Genomic DNA, 16,029 nt, shown 5'->3' with positions numbered 1-16,029 from the left:
GCAAAGCGCAGTACTACCACGGGTAACGTTTACATGGAGTGTTTATAACAGTCCAGCGAGCATAACACCAGAGCATGTTAGCACGCGGAATGTTTCCTGTAATTTGTGTTCCGACTAAATTTCGAAAATGTTACGACCCATTGCACGATTTCGTCGATTGTCCTCGACGTTACTCGAATGGTTTCGAATCGATGGAATTTTTTGTTGGCTCGATAAACGTTGAAAATTTTTTACGCTTCATTCGTTTATTTATTATATTTATTTTTATTTATATATTTATTTGTTAGCGGGAACATCGTATGTATGTTCCTTAACAATATATGTTGAGAATATAATCGAGATAATTAAGTTGTTGATTTTTTTCTTGTTTTCTTTCTTTTATTATTATTTTTTTTTTTTTTTTTTTTTTTTTTTTTTAATAAAAGTGGTTCGTTCAGATAGAAATTTATTTTAGATTAGTATATTTAATTTATTTTAGATAGTATGAAAGAATGAAAGGAGAATATAATTGAGTTTAGAACGAATATCAATTAACATTTATCTTGTTTTTATGGATATTGCTTTGGAAATTCCTTTTCCAGATTCTATAGGTGATTAATTGAAAGTTCACCGATTTCTCGGTACTGGAGAAACGTTGATGTGATCTTCACGCGTATTAATTCAAATCGATCCTTTCGAAAATCGTATTAACGATTGAACAAGGATATTAATCCATCGTACATTTGGTAGGCGTATCTCCCGATAGCGAATCGCACAGTCGTCGTTCTGGGCTAGTGCGACACGGGGCATTAGTGCAGGTGGTGTAAATTAGCGCATCAAAGCCGGGTCACCATACCGGCACCCTCGGCTGGTAATTATTGACGAGCTCCAACCGTTGCCCGCTAACTACCCATTCATTAGCCGAAGGTTTCCACATAATTAATGGAAGAGTCATCGACAACGGCGATTCGTTAGCCGATCGTGAACTCGTTATTAAGATACTTTTCGAATTTATTTATGATTTTTATATTTATTAATTCGTTTAATATAATTGTAAGAATAAATTTAAAAATGTTTAATGTCACGATATTGATAAAATATAACATTAAGATATTTTCGATATCTCGCCAATAATATTCACGTTCCATCTTTCTTATAATAGATGATACTGTAATTATATCGATAAATTATAGAAATTCCGAAAATATCATTCTCTGTATTTCACGAATGTTTCTACGTGAAAGTTACAATTTCTCTAAATTATATATATCTCGATGGGTTTCGATTGAATTTATTCATATATTCCAATTAATGATACCGATCGACGAAATATTTAAATTGAAATTTTCTCGTAAAAGTAAATACGATTAACGTTAATTAAAAATGTATTTTTTGTTTTCTTTTTTAACTACGATTAGCCTATAGTTAATCTTGTTGATCTATTTCTTGAAACTTTTATCGTGAAATCGGATGTTTACTTCATTTCTTTCGAAAATGTCTTATTTATTGGTTGTACGATTAATGATGTTGTCCACCGGTTCTTTCTCACTCACTCTTTCCCTACGATCGTTCTCCAGTAGTTCGTTTTTCAGGCACCCTTTCAATCCGGCTCTCGTCGGCGTGGCTCGTTCGAAATGGATGGACCAGAGCGATCCCGATAGCCATAGCACGTCGAAGAGCAAAGATACATACGTTTCTCGAGCTCCCTCTTTCCTCTATGCCTCTTTCCATCCTTCTTCCCAACCCTCGAAATATCCTCGAACACGGCAAGGAGAGGAGAGAGAGAGAGAGAGAGAGAGAGAGAGAGAGAGAATGTGTACGCTGCGAATGTGCCGGCGAACCGTACTGAAATGGAGTGGCCAGTCAATAACCTTGAGCTTCCGAGCGACTCGGTGCACTCGAAGGGCTGTCATTCGAACTGAAAGCTCTTCTGGCTTTACGACGTTATCGTGCTGTGTGCATTTAGCGCCGGTCACCGATACTAGCCACCGATGGCTACTGTTTCCTCTGACAAAGAAATCTTTCTATGTACAATGATTGTGTACATATAGGTGTCTACATGTAGACATATATATATATATATGTAAGAGAGAGAGAGAGAGAGAGAGAGAGATGGGGGAGAGAGAGAGGAAGGTAGGTTAGTCACGCACACACTTCATCCTCGTTCGATGTCGCACAATCCTCGCTTCGAGGAGATTTAACGAACAGCGTACTAACATGAAGGTACGACAAAGTCGACAAGTAGCCAACCCAGCCCATTCACCTTCATCAAAGGGAAATACCGTTCTATTATAACTTAGTAGTCGAAGAGCAACGGAACGTGTTGATGATTTTATTAAAATTTTGTCGTAGATATTTCTTGGATAGAAAAAAAGATAGAGACTAATCGATCGTTCTTTTTTTTATCTTTCTTTTCGCGTAATATCCTCTTCGAGCATCGTCTTCGCGATGTTAACTTTCGGATTTATCTATTATATTAATGATTCTCTCTCTTGACATTATAGTTTATCGAAATTGACTCCATCGATAATACACAAATGTCTATACGTCTGCATAAACGCATGTTTATAGTTACCGTTTCATGGCAATCGATATTTCCTATGACATTTGCTTTCCAGACAATCGATGCTACGATTTATTAGCATTTACATAATTGAACTAATCGTATTGTATTTCAATATAATTGCATAATCAGTACGGTTACGTTAAGATGGTACGACATCGTCGAACGTGATTAGACGTACAATCGAGTCGAATAAAAAGTATTGAATGAAGGAATAGAAAATAAAGGAAAAACAAGCAAGGAACGAATGCTCGGTCGAAGCATCGAGTCGGAAAATGCGTTGGAAAACACGTCGGAAAACTTGGAACGAGATTAAGCTAATAGACTAATGAAATCTTTGAAAGTGGAAGTTGCAATCGCATCCGGTTCTCTTTTCCGGGAGTCTTTGGTGTACGACCGGGACTAGCCACGGTGTTTTCTAGAAGATGGATGGCTAACTGTACCAACGGTGACTCGCTTCATTGACTGGAACTTAATTAATTGCCTCAGTGTTACGTGCTTTCGTGCGAGAACGACAAACGACCACAGCGATATAGAGACTATTGTTCTGTTTTCTGCTCTACCAGGAATGCAATAATTACTTGCCTCGTACGAACCTTCTGCTTTTCCAAAGCTCGTTGACATTGGTACGATCGACATTGAACAACATGAAAGATTATTGAATTTGAGAGAAATAACGAAAAGAGTAATCCCTTCGGTCGTACGATTGATTTTCTAATCCTTTTTTTTTTTTTCTTCTATCATTTAATGTTAGATCGTAACGTAATGTTAGATTTTACGATTAGTGCCATCGTATAATAAACCTTAAACGACATTTTGATTCATATTCTTTTTCATTTCTCATTTATATTCGAAGATTAATTAGAAAGAAGAGTGGTAACGAAGTTCAATCGAAATTTTTCACTCTTTACGAAGGTATTAATAATGTCGTCGTAACTATTCCGAAAGTTTTATAAAATTTGATTTCGAGGAAAAAGTCTGAGTGCACGTATATGAACCCGAATGGCAATTCATTAACAATCTACTAAGTAGAAAGTATCCGGGATGAGCGTTAAAAGAAAACACGTGTAAGCTTTATATTCGTTCATTACGTTAGTTCTTAATTTGATATAACGGATAAGTATCAAAGGAAAGAAATAAAGTTAATATTCCTAACGAGATTGTTTCAACGCTTATTAGAAAGAAAAAGAGAGGAATTATTGACGAAAGGAATGTAATATGTAAGAGTAACAATTTGTAAGAAATTCAATTGATAAAAAATAAAATCACGATCTTACTGTTTTCTATTTATTTCTTTCTCTTCGTTTGTCGTTCGATATATTATTATATATCTATGTATAAGATCGACTCGACGAGCAATTTCGATCTCAAAAGTCGAAGAAGAAGAAGAAGAAGAAGAAGAAGAAGAAGAACTTCAGCTATGTCTTCCTGTTGCACTTTCGATGGGCAATGCCTGAAGGGCAGTGCAAACATAGGATACCAGCCTCGAGCGATTTCGCTTGACAGCTTCGAAATAGAGCGCTCAGTGGTGGAATAAAGCGCGAAGTCGTGCGATCTTCGAGAGAAAAAGAGAAAAGAAAAGCGGAAGCCTGAGTTACTACTACTGAGGACGACACGACGAACTTCCTTTCATCGAAAAACTTTACCTCGACGATTCGGGAATGACTTCAATCTCTTTTCATTTTTCTTACTGCCGCCAACAGAGATTTCAAACTGATTTTAATTGCGTGTCATAAAGGGTTCCCTGACTTTTCGAAGAAGAAAGATCTAAGGAGAAAGAACGGTATACCTTTGGCTACCTCTCTCTCTCTCTCTCTCTTTTCGCGACGATTTCCCGCGTAAACACGACAATAAAAAAAATTATGAATGCAAAATTTTCTCTACCATTACGAAAGAAATTCATTAACGGACGTCTTTGTTTCTCTTATACTTCAGTCATACTTCTTGAATTAGGAAAACTTTCGTGATTCAGAATTCGTCTAATAAGTGAACTGGATTAAAATTTCGAAAGCTAAGCTCTGCTATTAATCGAGTTTATTTTTTCAAGATATTTCGAAAAAGAGACGTTAAAGTTAAATAAAAATAAAAGCTTCTGTATATAAAGGATACGGAAATGCATACTTCTCTCTCTCTCTCTCTCTCTCTCTCTCTCTCTCTCTCTCTCTCTTTCTTTTCTAGTTAGATTGTTTTCTCTACTTGTTTTTAATTGAAATGCATGTGAAGTACGTCCGTGGTTTCGATTCATCTTCATTTCGAAGCATAGAAAAAATCGAGCCAATTATTGAGTGTTCAATAGACTGATGAATCCATCGACGTTGTTTCATATATTCTAGAGTATCTATAAATCTAAGTATTAATGTGGAATGTTCACAAATACACACAACGCTCATCCTTACTATCTATTTTGGGGTCAAATGTTTTAAACTCAAATATACTTCTCTCTTGACCGTTCATACGAGAAATTCAAAAATTCATCGCGAAATTTACATTAGGGTGAAAATTAATGAAAAAAGGAAAAAAGGAGAAAAAAAAAGAAAAAGGAAAAAAGGAAAAAGGAAAAAAGAAAAAAAGAAAAAAGAAAAACGAAAACGTCGAATACATTTAAAGCACAATATCGAGGAGATATTTATTCGTTCGCAAGTAAATAAGTAGACAAGTACGTATTTTTAATTTTTAATAAATGATAATGGAAACACGAGAAAAAATTTCTATACAAAGTGATTTAACTGTGAGAGGAACGATTTTTTTTTTCTTCTTTTTTTTTTTTTCTTTGACAGGTGTTAGTATCGTAGAAGATAACAAATATATACATATATATATATATATGTATGTATATATCTTAAGTGATCGAGTTAAGTGAAATTCCCTATATATAATGCAGATACACAGATACAGTTTCTCGATGACATTGGTGAGAGACGATTTACAAGGATCACGATATAAATCACATCGCCCGAAGCTCGATTGTCAATTTTTCTTGGCATCGTACGGCTCGCATAGTACTCCATCAAGAAAGATCGCTCTCAAAGAGATTCCGCCGCCGGCAGAGCCGACAGACACAAGCAGTGGTGATAAATACGAGGTGGCACGAAGAGTAGGAACGTGTATAAAGCACTGAAAAATTGACATCAACCAAGCGAAGTAACGAGCGATCCGCAAAGTATATAACCGCCGGTTATGACTCCTTGTCTTTTTCCTCTTCCTTTTTCTTTCTTTTTTCTTCTTTTCTCTCTCTCTCTCTCTCTCTCTCTCTCTTTCTCTCTTTCTCTCGCATCTTGTCTAGTAAGCTCGGACCAGATTCACTATCTCGGTAACTTCTCCCTCCTTCGAGCCCACTTTACACACCCTCCGTTATATTGCAAGTACGTGAGAGATTAACGGATTAGCCGCGTACGAAGCATCGCTGATCAAAGTCTGCGAGAGCCTCGTTGAATATAGACTCCCTGTTCTCTCTCTCTCTCTCTCTCTCTCTCATACACACACACATACACGCACACACACACTCTCTCTATTATATTCACATTCTGCTTAGATTAAACTTTCTACTCGCTGATATTAGCTCAATAATCGTGTCTTTTGTTTAAAACGTTCGCATATATTTATTGTTTGACTTTGTGTATATTTTCTTTCTATCTTTTTCTCTTTTCTAGCAATTATTTTCTCCAATTCGATTTTTTTCAATGAAGAAGTTGACCCTAAATATTCGTAAGCGATAGTTACCTTCAGACCAAATGGGGGACACCGCATACATATAACGTTGGAAAGGATCGTTGCGGTATAGCAACGAGGTTCGGAGTAGTAAAGGAAAACCATTTCATGGCTGACTTGTCGGCTCCTGTCCTGGTGGGAGTAGTCGATCGTTTCGCGTCTCGTTAGCATCTCATCCATCGCCGGTGTCTGCTCGTTCGCCCACCCACCGCCGTTCGCCCGTTTGCCTGCTTGCTTGTCGACTGCTGGAGGGTGAAAATTCGCAGTGCAGGCCCTGTTTCCCTCAGGCATCCCCCCTCTTCATCGTTCCCTTCTGCATTCCTCCTCTTTTCTCCGAATGTTCCGAAGCATCGACCTTCTCTCATCCATACACGATCCATCGGGAAATCCAAGATTTACCCGAGAAAACGCCTCGCGCACGCGAAAGCTTTCTATCGTCTTGTTCACTCCCTTCGACGTAGCCTGTCTATCGAAAATCGTAAAAATATCGTCGATCCTCTGGGTCCCTTGGTATATATATATATATATATATATATATATATATATAATAAATCGGTTCATTAAATTGATTTTTTTTTTCTTTATCTTTTCCTCTCTCTCTCTCTCTCCTTTTTCTTTTTTTAATCTTACGATTGTTTTCTTTCTTTTCCATTATTTCTTTTTTTTTTTTTCTTTTCTTTTTTTCCCCGCTAGATATCTATGAAGTACTAATGTAACGTTTTGCGTTTCGTCATTTAACGTTGAAATAATTTCTTCGAGAAAGAAAGAAAAACAAAAAAGGAAGCTAAATCTTGTTTCAAAGATCGTTATTCGATAGAATCATGTTTAATGTGAAAACATTATATTACGTGATAACTATTGGAACAGAGAATGAAACTGGAATATTTCGAAAATATCAAGGAGATGCGAAATTTCTTCTACGTTGATATGAACGGAAACAGAACTTCCATAAAATATAATTGGAGTGTATCAAGTAAAGTGCACAGACAAACACACGCGTATATGGGGTGAGAGAGAGAGACTTCTAACATTTTCTTCGCAAAAGCCGTAATTCGTGAAGATCGCTTTTCAGCATAGTGGTTCACGCGAAAAGAGAAGGAACGCCAGGATTTAGTGTCCTAACGGAAAGACGTGGAAAATTCGCGGTGGTGTAATCTCAAGACGTAGATATACGTATACGTCGTGCTTTTATCACGAATCTAGAACGACGAAGTTATCTGCCGGCAACACACACCGAGCTCAGGATTTTATAAGAAGCAACATTTCCTTCGTACGTCTTCCGGAGAAGATGGCTCAAATTTTAGAAGAATTCTCTTACCTTATTCTTTGCTCTTGAGACCTCGAGACCTTTGAAAAATTTGTCATCGTTCTTACGAAAAGCTATTCTCTTTCTCTCTTTCTTTTTCTCTCTCTCTCTCTCTCTCTCTCTCTCTCTCTCTCTTTCTGAATGTGTATAGGTTACTTGTATATTTGAGAAACATATGAGTTTCTTATATAAAATAGATCATAAAGCCGCGAATTAAATATTAATTTTACATCATATTTATTATTATTCATCATATTTATATAATCATCATTTATTTATACCGAGAGATTATCTATTATCTCTAAACTCTCACTCTCGTCTTTTCAAATTTCTTCTGGTTCACGTTATCATCACGTTATCGTTCATCATCGTTTCGAAAACTAATCACCATACATGCCTTTGTACGAGCGTTTCTGTTTAAATAACAAACTCCGCATGATATCGATTTTGAAAGCATCGACCGACGACGAGTCGGAAAGTTCTCTCTCTCTCTCTCTCTCTCTCTCTCATCGAAAAAGAGAACGAGAGAGAGAGAGGGAGAGAGAGAGTGAGAGAGAAGGCCAATGCACAAAAGTTTGCGTAGAATGAACGGCAGATTTTGAAACTCGTTTCATAACCTATAGCCCGAAGGGAAGTCGCAGGAAGTTTAGCATTTCCAAAAGCGATGCTCGCGTTCGGTTTGGAAATTCTCGAACTAGGAAGCGTTTATCGCGATAATACGACGTAGCTAGTGCAGTCTACTATCAGATGAAAGATATAGAAGGAAAAAGGTGGTCGCGAAAGCATTTGCATGCGGTCGCTTTGCATATCAAAGGGCGTCGAGAGCTATGTTGTTTCGTTCCTACGTACTAGTACTAGATGGAACGATGCACGGAACGAGTACGGATGATTCGCTAGCAACGTGCATCAGTCTACCTCGCGAATTCCACGCTCGTTAGTACCTGCATACACAGGTACGTTCATAGATAAAACGTATACAATACCAGCATGACGTTAAAGTCGGTCTATTATCGAACGATCGTGTCCTAGTGAATCGTCCAAAACGACTCGCTTTCAAATTCGAATCGTTCGTTTGGTTTTATTCCCCTAGCCGAATTTCTAACAGTAGAGATACGTGTATATACACGTACGTAGTATATGTTATATACATATAGATACATAGGTACGCATAGTTTGCTCTGCGTAGCTGGAAAGGACAATGTCTCTTGACGCGTTGTTCTCTAGGGAAGGATCGAGCTTTCTGTGTTTCGTGATTATTCGCAAAAGGGAGCACCGTTTACAAATGGAATTTCAGGTTGTCTCAGAAAGGGTTTCTCAAAGAACGAATAGGGGAAACACGCTAGGAAGAGATTCGAAGAGAGGAAAAAGAGAAAGGCTTTGCTTAAGCGAAATATAGCAAATTTGCCTTGGAAATTATTGCGATAAGTCTGAGTGGCACTTAGGCGTTCCAATTACGTGCAAAGCATTATCGTCGTCAGCAAGCTTTCGGTCGTTCTTGTTACCATTGTTATCATCGTCTCTTTTACTCTATTTCTCTCTTTTCTTTGTTCGTTCCTCTCAAAAGCTTAGAATATACCGGAAGAAGAAAGCCGCGCGCATGCCACACACGCCGTCGCTTCGTATTTTCGTTATATCGCGTGTATAAATCTGAACTAGAGAGAAATGAAGAAAGAGAGAAAGAGAGAGAAACAGGCGAGGGGAGATAGAAAAAGGGAGCAGTGATACAGTGAGAAAGAGAGAGAGTGAGAGAGAGAGAGAGAGAGAAAAGAGGGAACTACGGAAAATTGCAAGGGCAGTCGGAGGGAAACGGAATTGTATATCGAATCGAGATTCTTCGTGACTCGAAAATAAAATTTCTAAGTTTGCTAGCGCGCACGTATTTTAGCTCGAGCCAAAAGTAAATAACTGATTGTCCGATATAACAGCTCGCACGGTATTTGTCAATGCGACGAACTCCCTCAACTTTGACCTTCTCAACGATTATTAGGCCAAGATTCTTTCTTCCCTTTTTTCCCTTTTTCCTGGTGGATTTCAAGAATCGAAGAAAAAAGGAATATGAAAAGAAAAAAAAAAAAAGAAAAAAAGAGAAACACGTTGGATTCTCTATTAGCTGTTAGAAAATAATGAGATTTCCCTCGATTCTGCTCCACTCCGTTCTAACGACCTTTCTTTCTTTCGTGCGCACCTGTTGCGCTCTTGTTGCGCACTGGGACTCGCGATATTTCTTTTCTTTTTTCTCCTTTTTTCTTTCCTCGTTTTTTTTTTGTTTGTTTTTTGCTTATTTTGAGTATATTTCGATCAGCTCTACCAATACAGCGAAAGTTTGTTTCGCTTTTAATAAGAGTAATATCTATCGATCCTCGTACATATAATTTCTACGTTGATTTTTATTTTGATAACAACATTGGATTTCGTGTATCAAAACAGACATATCGAAAAATTGACAACGCGTTAACTAAAATCTCTTTTTTATTGATAAACTTTTATTTTGTAATATTATATTTAGATGCACTATAGTCACTAAAATGTAACGTATTTTAAACAAAAGTGAAAAAAGAAAAAATGTAATTTGAAATTCAATAGTAATATGGATTGTTAAAAATACGAAAGAGAATAATAGAAAGAGAGAGAGAGAGAGAGAGACAGAGAAACAGGAAATGGAAGATTTGAGATTATGTCCCAAGCGTTGTTACAGAGAAAAAGGATAATCCTACAACGGCAAATAGTTTGTCGAGGAAGCACCGATGACGAGGGAATTGGTTGAACGCGACGAGTCATCGGACCACTCGTTGTCTTATCTATTTACTGGTTGTTTCATTATTGGAGGGAAAACATCGATTTTTCTTTTTCTTCGTATTTGTCGAAAGCTTCAAGGAAAATCGAAACCAGTTTCCTTGGTTATTTTATCCTTTCGAACTTTTATCAGAATATTGCTCCTTTCTATTATCAATTTTACGTATCTCGTTATCCGATCTGACGTACATTTTTAAAGTGAAAATATTTCAGGATGAATCGTAACATATAAAGATGAATCCTCGTAATCATTCTCAAATCTTTACGTTACATTCGACGAATAGACAAATTATCGCTTATTGTTCGTGAAATCTTTCTTCATAATCATCTTATACCTTATCTATATACTTTTCTTAACTTAAGATATTTAAAAGTCATATTAAGGGTTTCTCACTTCTTTAGTCGGAATAAAGAGAACGATAACGTTTGTTGAAAGTGGAATCCTTAGAAAGGCGATTGCGTTAAAGACGCTTTCACCGATAAAATAACGTGGGAAAAGGGTTCATAAGCTCTTAGAGAGCGATGGGTATCGAAGGGCGACGAGGAATCTTCGGTTTATTGACAGTTCGGAGCAATCTGGATAGTTATTGGCGGCGACATCCACCAGAGCAGAGAAGAAGGGTCGATTGTCCTGAGTAGTTTCCCACGGCCGATTGGATTACCTCGATGGCTGGTTTTACTCTCTGAAGAACATCCCGTCGTTCTAACGGCGCCCGGGCTTAAGCTCCGCTCATATAACTTCGCTTCGTATCTTTACGACTTATTTGTCAGTCTGCATGGACGCTCGATTAAATCTTTATCGAGAGCTTCGAAGCGGTTTTTCTTCTCGTAAACGCCTTATCGTGCCGGAATACCGGTGAGTACGTTCATAACTTTATTCTATCCGGTACGAGACACAAAAAGGGAAAATTCTTAACATCACATCCTTTCTATTGGCCAATGCATTACGTGAGAATCTTCGGGATAAAAGTCTTTTATAATAAAACGAACTAAATTCGTACCTTTTTAAACGTAAGACTACTTGTTAGGCACCCCCTCACCTACCCCTCTCCGCATCCCCTCTCCCGCTCACCCCCCCCCCTTTAAAGCCTTTAATCGCGAACAGATATTACATGCGTACCGCAAAACTACTAAGAGGAAGACGCCTCGTTAAGTCGTAAACGTTGCGGCGCTTAAACGGCTTTCAAAAACATTCCAGGTCCCGCGTAGAAACGGAATTGCTGAGACTTGCCGTGCATATTTAACGTTTCCTTCGGGTTTCTTGAATGCCTCAGAAAGAGCGAGAAAGAGAGAGGGAGAGAAAGAGAGAGAGAGAGAAAGAGAGAGAGAGAGAGAGAGAGAGAGAAAGAGGACACCCTCTCTTTGCACCGGTATGCCATTTTCTCTCCTTCGTGTCAGCTTTGCAAAATGCATTTCGAAATCTTCTTCCTTCTCTCTTTCTCTTTCTCTTTCTCTTTCTCTTTCTCTTTTACACGTGATGACCTCGTCATCGTTGGAAAGTCAATTCTCTTCTCTCTGCGAAGCCATTCTCTTTTGCTCGCATTCTCATAAGTACCAATCATGATAATTTCTACTTTAATATTATGAAGTAGCACGACGATTTGTTCCGTGTTCTTCATCGAAGCTTCTTTTAACAATACTCGACTCGTTTGACATTATTAAGAAAATGACATTAGAAATCGCAAAGAATGCGTCATCTCCCAAGAGATTCTACGTATTTTCATGCGTGTGTGTATTTGTGTGTCTGTGTATATGTGTCTATGAGACAGATAAAGAGAGAGAAAGAGAGAAAGAGAGAAAGAGAGAAAGAGAGAAAGAGAGAAAGAGAGAAAGAGAGGGAGAGAGCAAGAGAGACAGAACTTCCGTAGTAATTTCTCGCAACGACATTAACTATCGTGGCTTACCTCCTACTCTCTAGAGCCTTATACCTAATTAGACGATACGTCGTTCCTCTTGAGAAATCGAGCGGTTCCGTTTATAAATTAGCTTCCAACGTGGTGCTCCACCCATCGGGTACGAGTATTCGTTCGAAGGCTCGTATAACCGTTTAAAATTCCAATAACAGTTGGTTGAATGTTTCAAGCAAAACGTAATAAAGGTGGAACTCTTGAGAGGCTTTAAATTAGCTCTGATCGTCGTACGATATTTTCGTCGATTTTGCAAGCGAAAGAAGAAAAACGAAAAGGAAGAAACGTAAAAAGAGAAAAAAAGATAGATAGATAGACAGAGAAAGAGAAAGAGAGAGAGAGAGAGAGAGAGAGGGAGAGGGAGTTCGCAATATTATGAAATTTTACGAGCTATAGGCATCATAGGGTCGATATAGGGCTCCCAATGTCCTAGGTAGGTACCCTAGTAGCAAAGGGCGTGACGCCACGTGCACGAAATGCCATCTTCGCCATTCTCTTCCCGTCGAAACGGGGAGAGCGTTCTTGCCGTTATGTTTCCGTATTAACACCTGCTGTATCTCGCTCATGCTTTTCTTTCTCCCTTGATTTTTCTTTTTGTCCTTTCGTGTAGACGAACACACATGTACCGTATTCTCCAAACTGAATTTCATTGGGAATCATACGTTTTCTCAATGGATATCAAAAAGAGAGAAAGAGAGAGAGAGAGAGAGAGAAAGAGAGAGAGAGAGAGAGAGAAAAAGTTTTCTTTCAGTATTTTCCTTTTATTCAGAAGGGTGACGATGAGATTGTGTTTGGAAATCCTCCAAGATCGAGAGCACGGAACGTTTTTTGGAAATTAAACCACGGAACCTAAACGGCTGCCATCGTTAGGAAACTTTGGCGTGCTTTCAAAGGATTATTTATTCGTAATACGTTTGGTCAGAGGGCTTTGCCTTTGATGTTATATCTATTTTATGCATATATATATATATATATATATATATATTTATTTATTTATATATTAGATTTTTGAGAAAGCTCTTGTTTACGTGACGTATTTGGTATTAGAAACTTACGTGTATTCAACATTCCTTCGTATACATTTTTATTGGGTCCGTAGATCGGAAAATATATTTCCATTTTACCAACACGAAGAACGTTCATCGAGATTTCTCTCCCATTGAAATCTGTCTCTAATGCCATCAAGATCTCCACCGTATGTTCCCTGAAATTTCAAGGGAGATCGTATGTTTGCGAGGGGAATATACAGTTGGAAGTATGAAAACCTTCTTTTCCTTCAAATTCTCTATATCTTACTCTATCTTCACTATGAATTTGCGATCGTGTTACATGCGGATTTGGAATTCTTCCAAGAGGCCAACTTGGTGATTTTTCGACTCAAAATTGAAGCGAAAAGTGTATGCAAAGTAAACACAGATTTCCTTGAGATTTCTCTATCCTATGTTCTAACCGATCAACGAGTCTTTCTCAAGAGGAGTATCGCGAACGGTATAAAAAAAGGAACATCCACTTGTATATATGAGACGTAGGCATAAATATTTTTTAATATTTTTTTTTTTTTCTTACGCTTACTTAATGTAACTTAAAATTCCGTTCTTAAGAAAATTTATGAAAATGACGTTGACTACATGAAAATGTTATGCGCATGATTAGAGTGAATATGTTTGTTGTCGGGCTATATCGAGAGGGGGGGGGGAAAGAAAACGAAGAGAAGCAGAGAGAGAGAGAGAGAGAGAAAGGAAATATAGGAAAAGAAAAGAAAATTGGACTAGTATCTAAGATTCTTTTCAACTTATAAAATGCAGATATACATTTTGTATATTCAAAGTAAGAGATAAAGACAGAGGGAGAGAGGGAGAGGGAGAGAGAGAGAGAAAGAGAGCTTTTCTACTGGGAAAATTCGGAGGAAATTGCCAGTAGGGAAAGCGATCGAAGCAAAAGAACAAAAAAGAAGGAGGACATTCGCGTTGGTTATGCGCCAGGATTTTCATTCGATATTTGACGGGAAATGCTTATTTCAATGAAAAGACAATTCTCTCCATTCTGTTTCAATTTCAACATATCCTAGAGAAAACTTTTGACGTAAAGTACAAACATGTTGTTTTTAAGGGGACGATTATCGACAATATATAGACGAATATTTGACTTTTTCCATTTTCCCCGAACGAATCTTATTGATGTTATCGTTTAACTTAAAAATTCATGATCCTCGCAATAACTATTTCATGAAATTTAAAAAATAATTAGAGTGATAGGAGCAAAGTATCGAGGAATATATTCGATTGCTTAATAAAGTTAACATATTTAAGACTCAAGTTATCGAGTCATAACTAATTCTTATTTCGCAAACGAGAAAAGTCCCAAGAGAATCCTGCTAACAAGTTAGTTGCTTATTGTCGATGGCCTGGCGGCAGAGTGCAACGTTGAACAAGTAGTCCTTACTTTAATCATTCCTTCTTCCCTTCGGCTCGATAAAAAGTTGGCAAAAAATTCAAGTAAGATTCCAAGAAGTTGGACGAGAACGTTAGCCGGCATTCTCTCTCTCTCTCTCTCTCTCTCTCTCTCTCTCTCTCTCTCTCTCTTTCTCTCTCTTTCTCCCTCTCCCATGGGTGCTTTCAATCCGGAACGAACGGCTAAACTACTGCGCGAAACAAGAAAAGCAGCCGTCTAGAAAGTTAAGCCCCGTCGTGTTGTTGTAGCCTCATAAAAGAGCGCACTTTGTAACGGCTGCGTGCGTTGAGCAAATTGTGATCCGCCTACGGTCTTTACGCGCTCCTTCACGGTTTCTCTACGATCCCGAGTGCATACTCTTGGGAATCCTCTTAAAGATCCGTCCGAGGGATAACACTGTTTTAAAGTATCAAACCGTAGAAATCTAAGGAGTCAAGATGAATCGCGAGAATGACGATGATGCATCGATGACGTTTCTTGAATTTCTACGAGTATAATATCGTTATCTCTCCCTCTCGATAATAATGTAATATGGCTTATTTGAAGCAAACGAGCGCGTTAACGCTCGAGAGACTTCACTTCAAATCGAGTTTATACAGTTTCCTTAAACGATCATTAAACCCTGTTCGTTTAATATCGACGATTCTCATAGATGATCGAAGAAAATAAGGAACTTTCAATCCCGCGTTATCACGATCGAAGAAGGGTTCGAGTAACTTGGTCGGATTACTGTTACAGAAGCACCTCGGGGGACGTACCTGCTAATAGATGGGCGCAGACTGGATCCAGGAAACCAGTTTGTGCCTGTTAAGGAAGGCTCCGAGCTGACATTGGAATGCGCCGCCGAGGGTGGAAACCCACCACCGGTTTTGGCATGGGGCATGATCCTATCCCAAGCCACTTTGGACGGTCCCGAACAACCACCGGATAACCTCACAGTCTTACCTTCGACGTCCGCCAGACACAGTGGAGCTCACCTTAAAGTCTTGAGGGGTCACCACAATGCCACCATCGTTTGCGTGGCCCGTCACGTTACCCTTACTGTGCCGATGAACGCCAGTATTTTGTTAGACGTTCAATGTAAGTTTACAATTTTTTTCTTTTTTTTTTTTCTTTTCTTCCCTTACCTTTTCTTATCGATAAATTTTCTTTCTACTTTAACACCTTAAAGTGCGATACTCGCGACGTCATTAAAAAATGTCTTCACTCTCACGAAACTTTAACGTTGTATTTTTTTAAACCGACTCATTTTCATCCAAAAGCTCGTAATTTGTTTCCTCTGAAAAGCTTTAGTTCGAGACGACATTGTCTTCTCTTCTGCA

At 38.2% G+C, this 16,029-nt stretch overlaps 1 protein-coding gene across 8 annotated transcripts in view; it reads left to right on the top strand.

Moving 5' to 3' along the window:
• tei (irregular chiasm C-roughest protein teiresias) overlaps positions 1-16,029 on the top strand; it is a 233,198-nt gene that overhangs the window by 117,984 nt on the left and 99,185 nt on the right. For all 8 annotated transcript variants that reach the window (XM_035888314.2, XM_035888315.2, XM_035888312.2 and 5 more), the window contains one exon: positions 15,446-15,787. In XM_035888314.2, coding sequence (XP_035744207.1) covers positions 15,446-15,787 — 342 coding nt within the window. The remainder of the gene's footprint in view (positions 1-15,445; positions 15,788-16,029) is intronic.

Source organism: Vespa mandarinia, chromosome 2, assembly GCF_050613455.1.
Source record: "Vespa mandarinia isolate Hongniang chromosome 2, ASM5061345v1, whole genome shotgun sequence".
Taxonomy (NCBI): Eukaryota; Metazoa; Arthropoda; class Insecta; order Hymenoptera; family Vespidae; genus Vespa; species Vespa mandarinia.
The sequence above is the reverse complement of the archived record's forward strand: the minus strand, read 5'-3'. Positions and strand labels throughout refer to the sequence as shown.